Source organism: Mustela erminea, chromosome 14, assembly GCF_009829155.1.
Source record: "Mustela erminea isolate mMusErm1 chromosome 14, mMusErm1.Pri, whole genome shotgun sequence".
Taxonomy (NCBI): domain Eukaryota; kingdom Metazoa; phylum Chordata; class Mammalia; order Carnivora; family Mustelidae; genus Mustela; species Mustela erminea.
Genome location: NC_045627.1, coordinates 42,229,062 through 42,241,036, shown reverse-complemented (window position 1 = coordinate 42,241,036; position 11,975 = coordinate 42,229,062). Strand labels below are relative to the sequence as shown.

At 40.6% G+C, this 11,975-nt stretch overlaps 1 protein-coding gene across 1 annotated transcript; it reads left to right on the top strand.

The window, feature by feature from the left end:
- The first annotated feature begins 3,987 nt into the window (after positions 1-3,987).
- Positions 3,988-11,524, top strand: LOC116573061 (transforming acidic coiled-coil-containing protein 3-like). Its single transcript, XM_032312694.1, has 3 exons — positions 3,988-3,992; positions 8,956-8,964; positions 11,070-11,524. Exons 2-3 carry the CDS (start codon positions 8,962-8,964, stop codon positions 11,361-11,363), a joined length of 297 nt encoding a protein of 98 aa, XP_032168585.1. The 5' UTR covers positions 3,988-3,992; positions 8,956-8,961; the 3' UTR covers positions 11,364-11,524.
- The last annotated feature ends 451 nt before the right edge of the window (positions 11,525-11,975 follow it).

Below are 11,975 nucleotides of genomic sequence, written 5' to 3'. Positions count from 1 at the left end.
TACTATATAGCCCCTCCTATATATGTCAGTCCCCCCAGGAACATCACCTGGATACCAAGCATACAGGCAAGAACAGGCACACTCTCTGCAATGAAGGACAGCAAGACTGATGGGGTAAGGCCTCACAATCAATGATAGCTGCTTGGTTATTTGTCCCCATGCTCTGAAAGGGTTAAGCAAGACAAGGGCTTGAGAATCTGCCTTTTTATTATGCTCCCACATGATGTCAGTGTTGCCGGTCTGAGGACCTCACTGGGAGGGCCCCTGAGTTAGAGATAGTGTTGTAAGCAGAGAGATCAGAAACTGAGACCTAGACTATGGTTGGCTGAGAAGTTTGCAGGTGAAGAGGCAGGAGGAGAGATTGTCCATAGGCCTGGAGGCAATAGGCAGATGCCACTTTGGCAAACGGAGTTAACGGCCAGAACCCAGAAGTGTTCTGAATGAAAGGAGGTGACGCTGAGGACCCAGGCAAATTTAATGCAGCTCTCACCCAGTTGAGAAGATTATTCCCCATGAAAAATTCTGCAGAACCACCACACAGGGTCGTTGTTTCCAAAAAGTAAAACCGTCTTTTGATATGAAAGGCAAGTTGGATTTCCAATCACTTATCTGGCCTTCCTCCATGTTGTCTTGGAAAATTCATTCCGTGTTGCATTGACCTCATGTTTCTTTTGCTGCATGGGAATAACAAACATGCATAAGTCCATGACATGCCTTTCTCCATGATAAAACCCAGCCTTTTATAGCAATGGCATAGGTGACTGCTTCCGCAAATGGTTTTGAGAACTAGGAGATCCCACTGGCTACTCAAGGGGTTCCAAATCCCACTAGTGTAGCTTTCTTATTAATCAGTGGGATCACCTGAGACTCCTATTCATGTGCAAATGTGAATTCAGGAAAGATAATTGATTACTATCACAGTCCTCATAAATGCAGTTATAGAGAGGAGTTTAATGGGGTATCTCCTTGTTATCAATTGCTGGGGCTGAGACTTGGGGAGTAGAGGGGTCTCTTACCATTCCCTGACAAAACGTCTTCCCCTTCATAGAGGTGGTGCATTTTATGACCACTGGACTATGAGAAATCCATACAGACACAGCTGTGTCCAGAATCATCTATAGACATGTCCAGTGTGATACTCATTGACCAGTTCATTTCAGTCCATGTGAAAGTTGCCTCGGGGTTCCTAGAGGTGGGCATACACATTCTCTCCAGAATTGCTTCATGGTCTCAATCACAAATGGACAATGAAACTTTAGGAGCCACATCTTAGGTATAGCATGTGAGAGTGAGTACCTAAGTGGGTGGGTCATTAGGAATGAGTAAAAATGCAGCATGAAGAAAAAGAGGAGTAGAGTGAGCTCCAAGAGTGATGGAAGACGCAGAGGGATGGAAAAAGGGAATAAAAGGAGCAGCCCTGGGGCACCAAAGGCACACCTGCTTTAGCTTCTGTTGGAGAAGAATTTACAGGGTCAGTGAACTTGGTTGTGGACCAAGAAGCATGATGTCACTACCGTGCTCCCTAAGTGAATTATATTCTGGTCTGGAATGGCAGACTAGGACACATCTTTCCTCAAGATAGAAACCCAAAACCCAAACCCAAACTAAAATAAAGCAAGCAAACAAACAAACAATCAAACACCCCCAAACATACCTAGGGAAAAAAAAAATCACTTAAGTTCTGAAACATGAATTGCTATTTGAATTTTCTTTTCTGCCCAGGTATATTTTCCTGAGTACCTTAAGGCATCTGGCAGTTATTCTGGGACGATGTGATTGTTGGGGGGGCGGGTAGCAGTGGCAGGAGGAGGAGTGTGAATAGGGAGTTCTAATCCTCCTACTGTTGCTTTCTCTGCCCGTTCAAAAAGTGACTCTTCTTTTTAGAAATCATTTAGCAAGAGCCCATGAACTTTCTTTTTACCCTCGTCAGATGTTGATCAGAAGGACTGATGATGTTTTTTCTCTCTCTCAAAACCTGATAGATGTCAGGCCCCCAGCTTGTTAACTGCTGATTTGGCTATCATTAGTTTCTGCTTCAGATGACTGCCCCATTTATCTTGGCTTAATACATTACCATGCCAACATACGGTGGTATATAGGTATTCTTTTATTATGCTCAAGTAGCATATTGAAGCATGTTTCAATTTAGAATGACACACAAATCTAACTTTCCTCACCCTTTAATTTGACTCAGTGGAAACACAATGTGGGCATAACAGACAATGTACAGTCTATTAGCAATTTTACAGTGAATCACTGTTAGTGTCTGTCATCTTAGTATTTATTTGACTAAGTCGCCTATGATCTAGTTGAACATTTCATATATGCCTATATTTCGCTTCTTGACAACCTGGGTAAGAAGCACATCTAGGATGGCATATGAAATATGCATGTGTCCTCCCATGAAAATATTTATAAATACATGATTTTTATAGTGAAAAACTTAAACAAGGATGACACAACTGATTCTGCTCCAATATGCATAGTTATTATTGAATTTTTGAAGTCATCAAAGGAAAAAGTTAAAGAAGCAGCTTTGCAAACCAAGGGATACAGAATCAGCTTTTGTGTGTCTGAGGCTTTGCTGGGAGAAAGAGGTGGGGAGAGTTCTCAGTTAGCCACCAGACCATAGCAAAAAACCAAAAACCAAAAACCAAAACCAAACCAAACCAAAACAAACAAAAAAAAACCAAAAACAAAAAAACATTCATTGACCTTTTTGTGATGTAGTGTGAATCTTCTCTCCATATTTGTTGCTTTAGAAAATGATAAAAAGGATCGTTCAGAAAATTCAAATTTGTCTCCAAGCACTCCTAATTCAATCACAACAGCACTTCAATAGATCTGAAAAATTAACAGTATACACATACATCCTTGAGATAATACAGTGTATGTCTACCCCTATGCATGTATGTGCATGTGTGTATATATGAGTATGTATATGTGTGTGCATATATGCCTATATATGCTATATATATATTTATGTATGTATGTATATGTGTATGTAATATGTGTATATGTGTGCCTCTGTGTGTATACAGTCACCACATAAAGGAAAGTTGTATCTCATCTTCCTTTTTCACAAACTCAATCTTGAACCATCCTTCTCAACCCATTCCTTACTTATTCTCCATAGAACGTTGAATAACCAACCACCTTGTTGATATTCCTTTACAATTTTTAGTTGGCTTTGCTTTGGGCTTATTCAGCAGTGGTGTTTCATTCCTACACTATTAGTCAGAATCATTTTTATCAAAGGTGATAGAGTTTCCAGTTACATCAGACAGTGGATTTCCTTGTTGTTTGGTTGCTGTGACTTTGTTTCACCTAATTTGAAATGGGTTGCAGGATATATAGCTTTAGGCATTGCTAGATCCACGTGCTCAGATGATGTTGTCAGAGTTTTCTGGCTATCTTGCCGTGTCTGGATTCACTTTTCCACTGTATGATCGTGTCATTCTCAGAGAAGTTCTTTCCAGGTAGTGAGAAATATGGTGTTTAGCATCCTCAGGTCTTTACCCTAATGAGTCATGATGGAAGAGAAAGAAAGCCACTTTTTCAGTGCCAATATGCATAATCTCAGGGAGGTTTCTGACTGGCCCTACTTGGGCCACACCCTAAATCACTAGGACAATCATTGGATCTCTTCACACTTTGGGTCTAGCCTTGACTTGAGCCCAGCTTAGGGCCTGGAGGTTAAATGGGGTTCCATGATTAACTGCCTCATCATAACCACATGGAATGGTATATGGGTGATGAAAGAGAGGGTGGGGAGAGCTGCTTCCACAGAAAATGGGAATCAGAAGTAGAAACCGCCTCTCCACCTTACCTACCTAGGCACCTTGACTCAGATTACCTCAGTTAATCATCTCTCCCAATCTTACTACACTTAGGACTTTCCAATCCAATACACTTTCCCCAGTCCTCAACTACATTTTTCCCAAGTGAATTTGGGAATCCCATTTTTTCCCATCCTCTACATCACAGCTGCAGTTGCTCAGAATTTTCCCAGAGAAAGCAGGAGTCAACAAAAGCCCAAGAGATAAAACACTTGTATGGCCAATAAGCCTTAAAGTAGGCAGTAAAAGATGGACAGATGGTCTCCATCCAAGATTCTTGGAAAAGCAGCCAGACATTCTGTGCACGCTTGATAAACATCAAACAAATCACAGACATCTGTGAAGATGGGTTCTACCCATGACCACTGGCTGGATCCCTGGAAGAAGAAGAAAAACATACTCTCAATCGTTTCCTAACCCAGTTCCTCCGCATATTATCTTGTCTTCAAACATAAGCCTTCTCTAGAATGACTTGCGTTGTAGTACCTGGTATTAAAATTCTAGGGTAAATTAGACATAAGACAATGAGAGAAAATTACCTGATTTCCATAAGCTTGGTTTATCCTTTATCTATAATATGGGAATAAGAATATTTATTTTAAGAGACAGGTGTGAGGCTTCAATCACTTAATCTCTTTAAGCTTCAGTTTCATGTACAGTGAACATACAATAATACCATACTCATAGGATAAGTGAGAGACCCACTCCATACCCATTCTGCTCTTCTTCCTTAGTAACATAATTCCAGTTTTGGTAGAGGTGGCAATATGCCATGGTTTTAAAAAGACCTAGCCTTCCTTGCATATGGGTGTAGTCAAGAAAAATGGAAGTTTTTAAGAGTGACATAGGGGAATCCTTATGAAGGGGGCTGATGCAACTGATTCGCTTTTGTTTTTATTTCTCTCTTTCTTTTTTTAAAAAGATTTTATTTTTATTTATTTGAGAGAAAGAGAGAGCACACGCAGAGGGAGCTGGAGAGGGAGAAGCAGGCTCTCGGCTGAGCAAGGAACTCGACTGGGGGCTAGATTCCAGGACCCTGAGATCATGACCTGAGCCAAAGGCAGATGCTTAACCTACTGAGACACCCAAGGGCCCCTAATTTCTTCTTTCTATCTGCAATTAGGATGTGACGTCTTCAGCTTCAGCAGCTATCTGGGGGGCATGAGGAAAGACAAAGAATTGCTGAGACCGTGGTCTTGACATCCTCAGGTTGCTTAAAGAAGGCCAGCAATCTCTTACTTTTAGATTTTTTGTTGTTTGAGAGAAAAACAAATCCTGTTGTGCCTAGTCCTCTGTAGTCAAGTCTCTGTTACTTGCAGCTAAATGCAATGTATAATTGTGTTAAGATTGTTTAAGGGTTCAGACAAGTAATCCATATAAAACACTCATTGCAAAAATATGCAGTATTGACTCTAGGATACTTTGATGCTGTTGTTTTTTGTTCTTACCAGAAGGTGTCAATGGAATGTTTTCTTCCAACTAGGTCACAACTATTCTGACTTCAGAATGTTAGGATGGGCAAACCTTGTCCCTTGGAATCAATGAAATAGGATGATAATAATAGCTAACATTTACAGAGCAACTCTTGTTTATAAACACAACAGAGGTAACCCACTGCCAGGTACATGGCAGGTGCTCAAATTGTTGTTTTTTTGTATCCATTTCTTACCCCTTCTTCTAGTGCAAGGGTGTGTCTGTCCAGGAAGAGGCAGCCTCCTTCAATAAAATGCAAACGGTAACAAGTTCCAGGTGCACTCAGGAGGTGTTCGCAGCAAACAGTGCCTTCTCACTGAAAGGAAACCTCAAACATGAATTTTGGAAAAATAATGAGTTTGGGAGCAAACTGTCTTTTATAGGGGACCTGACAAGTCTGGTTCCTAATTCTGGTTAGCTCTAAAGAGTGGGTCCAATTAGTAGGGCTGGGATTAGCACTATTGGGACAGACCAAATCATGGACATATTCGGTCTGCTATCAATGTCACCCTCCCCCGCAACCCCCCCACCCCCCCCACCCCCGGGCCTGCTGAGGAGGTAGCCTCCACCATCAGCGTTTCCATGACGATGCAGTATATTTAGTCAGCAGCACCTCCCGAGTAAACAGTAATCCTTCAGAAAAACAAGAAGGTCATTACAGCAACTTGTCAAATCAATGCAGAGGGTGTCGAGGCCGATTAAGGCATCTTCTCTCGCAGCTGACACAGTGTCAATAGTACTGGGCCACTCCTGCTCAGGCAGATGATTGAAGTGAAGTGCCCATCAGTCAGGGCGTTGAGGTGGGCTAACGATTCCCCGCGCTGCCTATTAGAGCTACATGACAACTCAATCCTGTTTGCTGGCAAAGAGAGAGAGAGGGAGGGAGAGAGAGAGAGAGAGAGAGAGAGAGAAGGGGAAAAAATAGTGACCTTGTTGCTTTGTTTGAAGCTGAATTAAATTGACAAGAGCAGCTAATCTTTACCTAGGGCGATTAACAGAATTAAGGACCACAACAAAGGCACCCAAGGTTTTAACATCTATGCAAGGGCTCAGGGATGTTTATGATGTAGGAAGCTCTCCTTTGGTATTCAGGTACAATCCAGATATATATTCTGGGCCAAGCCTTTTCCAAATGAAGCATGGGTAATCCCATTAACACCCTGCCAAAGCAACGTGTAAGGACACAAGGCTTTCATGGAATATGTCTCTTCCTGCACCAGCCGGGAAGCCTACTCTTCCCAGTGGCGTTGGCTGATTACTTTAGACTGATGAATCTAGGCTAGGGAAAGCCATAAATACACAGAGTTTTTAATATATTTCCCAGGAGAAGTATTTTGCCTTATTTTAAATCTTCTAAGCCTATGATTCCAGAGTAATTTTTTTCCAAACCATCCAATGGTTCAGCAAAATAAGAGAAGGGTCTCATGGCAGGAGAAAAGAACTCTCAAAGAAGGAAATGAGAAGCTTGAGAGATTCTTGGACAGAAATATTTTTTTCTCACTTACTGGAACATTCTATCCTTGATGCAGTTAAATGCATAGGCTCCAACATGAACAAATTAGAACAAATTGGAACAATGATATCAAAGATAAAAATTTTATTTTTTATATACAATTGCATTTAACATTTACTAAGAACACTCTTCAGTGACCAGAAGCAGGAGTCATCAAATCCTTTTCTGTAAAGGTCAAATAGTAAATATTTTAGACTTTACAGACCTTATCATCCCTGTTGCTACTACTGAACTCTACCATTTTAGCATGAAAAGAGTCATAGGAAATATGTAAATTCGCAGGTGTGGTTGTGTTCCAAGAAAACCTTTGTTTATAATAACAGACTGTGAACCAGATTTGGTCCGCTAGCTGCCGTTTGTAGACCCCTGATCAAAAAGATTGTAGCAATTCCATGCACCCAACTAACATTCATGGAGTGCTTTGTATTTGTCAGGCACAGTGCTAGCTGTTAGAGGAAAAAGAGGGAACCAGCCAGTCCTTGCCTTTGAAAACTTTGCAGTATAATGGAGAAGATCACTATTTGTGTGCATGACTATAATATAATCTATTAGGCGCTGTAATTAAAAAACACAGATGAGGGTGCCTGGGTGGCTCAGTCAGTTGGGCATCTGCCTTCGACTCAAATTATAATCCCGGGGTCCTGGGATCGAGCCCCACATTGGGCCCCCTGCTCAGTGGGGAGCCTGCTTCTCCCTCTCCTCCTGTTCATGCTGTCTCTTGATATCTGTATATAAAGTATATACAGATATACAATAAAATAAATAAAATATAAAATAAAATAAATAAATAACACAGATGAAAGTAATAAATTCTTCCTAGGGCAAAAAGTTCAGAAAAAATGACAGAAAACAGGAGACTTTGGGGCTACACATTCAAGAAACTTTAAGTGGGTAAAGTGGGTAAAGACATTATAGATTGAGTGTATCCAGAGTGTAGTGTGTGTGTGTGTGTGTGTGTGTGTGTGTGTAAGAAAGAGAGATCTCTAGAAATAGATATTACAGGTGAAATGAGAGAGCCAAGGACCAGAGGAGGAAACTTTAGGGGACAAACTTGTTGCAGAAAGGACTAGAAAGGTACATGTGGACCAGGGGAATGGATTTGTATGGCAAGCTAAGGAATTCATATTTTTTTCATCTATAGGCAATAAGAAACAGTTAATGATTTTAAGCAGAAGAATAATGCAATCAGATGGCTGTTTGGAGACAAGGAAAGACTAGCCAGAGACTATTATAATAGTTCCAGGCAAAAAGAATAAAATCCTGGGTTAAGATTGATCAGAGAATACAGAGAAGAACAAAGATGTGAGAAATGTTTCATAAATATAATCTATCAAGCTCCTGCTCTTATGGATAGGACATATATGGCTAAAGGGTTACCTTGGCATCAGTTCCAAGAAAGTTGGTCTTGGGGGAGTGTAGGACTTTGAGAAAAATTTACACAGGGCCAACTAAGACAGCACAGCCAAGGGAGAAATGTAGTCTAAGAGGATAGCCAAGAATATCACCATGGAAACAGTCTGTAAAAGCCAAGTGTGGAAGATGATCCAAAGGTAAGAGTGAGGCATTGGATCACTGAGGTGAGAAGCTCATGAAAGTTGGTGGAGGTCAGAATACAGACCTGGAAATATGGTTGGGGCAAATTGGTCATGTGAGGTACATGGGAGATCAGTCCTCAGTTTCATATGGTGCCACTGTGAGGAGATTTAATAATATATGGCCTCATATAAACTCAGATACAATCAATAACACCAGGAATTATTCCAAGAATTCTAGCTGGGTCATTCAAAGCAAGGTTATATTAACGGAAGTAACAAAGACAGAAGATGATATAGGCAGAGTGATACTGAGTTTACGTTGGGGTATGATGAATTGGAAACACCTACAGATTAACTGGTGGCTTTTGAATTTAATGGTGTAGAGCTAAGAACCGTACATGTAATTTTTTAAATTATTTTTTATTGACATATAATGTAGTATTTGTTTTAGGGGTACAGGTTTGTGAATCATCAGTCTTAACCATTCACAGCACTCACCATAGAACATACCCTCCCCAATGTCCATAACCCAGCCACCCTATCCCTCCCCACTCTCCCCTCCAGCAGCCCTCAGTTTGTTTCCAGAGATTGAGAGTCTCTTATGGTTTGTCTCCTTCCCTGGTCCCATCTTGTTTCAATTTTCCCTCCTTTCCCCCCATGGCCCCCGCCCTGCCTCTCAAATTCCTCATATCAGAGAGAACATATGATAGTTTCCTTTCTTTTATTGACTTATTTCACTTAGCATAATACCCTCTAGTTCCACCCACATTGTTACAAATGACAAGATTTCATTTTTTGATGGCTACATGGTATTCCATTTCATTCATATATAAATATAGATGTATATATGTATACACACACACAAACACCCCTACACACACACACACACACACACACACACACACACACACCTGCACACACACACATCTTATTTATCCATTCTTCTGTTGATGGACATCTAGGCTCTTTCTATAGTTTGGCTATTGTGGACATTGTTGCTATAAACATTCAAGTGCACGTGCCCCTTCAGATCACTACATTTGTATCTTTAGGGTAAATACCCAGTAGTGTAATTGCTGGGTCATAGGGTAGCTCTATTTTCAACTTTTTAAGGAACCTCCATACTGTTTTTGAGAATGGCTGCACCAGTTTGCATTCCCACCAACAATGTAGGAGGGTTCCCCTTTCTCTGCATCCTTGCCAACACCTGTCGTTTCCTGACTGGTTAATTTTAGCCATTCTGACTGGTGTGAGGTGATATCTCACTGAGGTTTTGATCTGTATCTCCCTGTGCTGAGTGATGTTAAGTACTTTTTCATTCCCCTTGGCCATTTGGATGTCTTCTTTGCAGAAATGTCTATTCATGACTGCCCATTTCTTGATTGGATTATTTGTTCTTTGGGTGTTGAGTTTGATAAGTTCCTTATACATTTTGGATACTAGCCCTTTGTCTGATATGTCATTTGCAAATATCTTCTCCCATTCTACCAGTTGTCTTTGGTTTTGTTGACTGTTCCCTTTGCTGTTCAAAAGTTTTTGATCTTCATCAAGTCCCAGTAGTTCATTTTTGCCCTTGTTTCCCTTGTCTCTGGCAATATTCCTAGGAAGAAGTTGCTGTGGCTGAGGTCAAAGAGCTTGGTGCCTGTGTTCTCCTCAAGGATTTTGATGGATTCTTGTCTCACATTGAGGTCTTTCACCCATTTGAGTCGATTTTCATGTGTGGTATAAGGAGATGTTTCAGTTTCATTCTTCTGCATGGGGCTGTCCAATTTCCCCAACACCATTTGTTGAAGGGGCTTTCTTTTCCCAGTGGACATTCTTTTCTGCTTTGTCGAATATTAGTTGACCATAGAGTAGAGGCTCTAATTCTGGGCTCTCTATTCTGTTCCACTGATGCTCTGTGTGTCTGTTTTTGTGCCAGCACCATACTGTCTTGATGATGACAGCTTTGTAATAGAGCTTAAAGTCTGGAATTGTGATACTGACAACTTTGGTTTTCTTTTTCAACATTCTTCTGGCTATTCAGGGTCTTTTCTGGTTCCATATAGATTTTAGGATTATTTGTTCCATTTCTTTGAAAAGAGTTAATGGTATTTTGATAGGGATTGGGTTAAATGTGTAGATTGCTCTAGGTAGCATAGACATTTTTACAATATTTGTTCTTCCAACCCATGAGCATGGATCATTTTTCCATTTCTTTGTGTCTTTCTCAATTTATTCCATGAATACTTTATAGTTCTTGAGTACAGATTCTTGGCCTCTTTTCTTAGATTTGTTCCTAAGGTATCTTATGGTTTGGTGCAATTGGAAATGGAATCAACTCTTTGATTTCCATTTCTACTCTCTTGTTGTTGGTGTATAGAAATGCAACTGATTTCTGTGCATTGATTTTATACCCTAATGCTTTACTAAATTCCTGTATGAGTTTTAGCAGTTTTGGAGTGGTGTCTTTTGGGTTTTCCACATAAAGTATCAGATCACGTGCAAAGAGTGAGAGTTTGACTTCTTCTTTGCCAATTCAAATGTCTTTTATTTATTTTTATTGTCTGATTGTTGATGATTTCTAGTACTATGTTGAATAGCAGTGGTGATAGTCGACAGCCCTGCCATGTTCCTGATGTTAGGGGAAAAACTCCCAATTTTTCCCCTTTGAGAATGATATTTGCTGTGGGTTTTTCATAGATTGCTTTGATCGAGGGTTACCGCAAGAATGAAGAGTCGCTGAAGAAGTGTGTGGAGGGTTACATTGCGAGGATAGAGAAGGAGGGCCAGCGGTACCAGGCCCTGAAGGCCCATGCGGAGGAGAAGCTCCAACTGGCTAGCGAGGAGATTGCCCAGGTGTGCAGCAAGGCCCAAGCAGAGTCCTTGGCCTTCCAGGCCAGCCTGAGGAAGGAGCAGATGCTCATCCACTCGCTGGAGAAGACAGTGGAGCAAAAGACTAAGGAAAATGAGGAACTGACCCAGATCTGTGATGACCTCATCTCCAAGATGGAGAAGATCTAACACACCCCCGCCCCATCTGTGTGTGTGTGTGTGTGTGTGTGTGTGTGTGCGCGCATGCATGCCTATCTGTCTATGGAAGTTTTCCTGTTCTTCTCTCTTGATCTCTCATTTTTAAACTAGACTGCTTTAAAAAGAAGAGTAAATAAAGATTGCCTTTGGTTCAAAAAAAAAAAAAAAATCTTTCATAGATTGCCCTCTAATCCCTATACTGTGAAGAGTTTTGAGCAAGAAAGGATGCTATACTTTGTCAAATGTTTTTTCAGCATCTATTGAGAGTATCATATGTTTCTTGTTCTTTCCTTTATTAATGTATTGTATCAAATTGATTGATTTGCAGATGTTGAACCAACCTTGCAGCCCAGGAATAAATCCCACTTGGTCGTGGTGAATAATCCTTTTAATGTACTGTTAGATCCTATTGGTTAGTATTTTGGTGAGAATTTTTGCCTCTGTGTTCATCAAGGATATTGGCTGTAATTCTCCTTTTTGATGGGGTCTTTGTCTGGTTTTGGGATCAAGGTAATGCTGGCCTCATAAAATAAGTTTGGAGGTTTTTCTTCCATTCCTATTTTTTTTTTTGGAACAGTTTCAGGACAATAGGTATTAATTCTT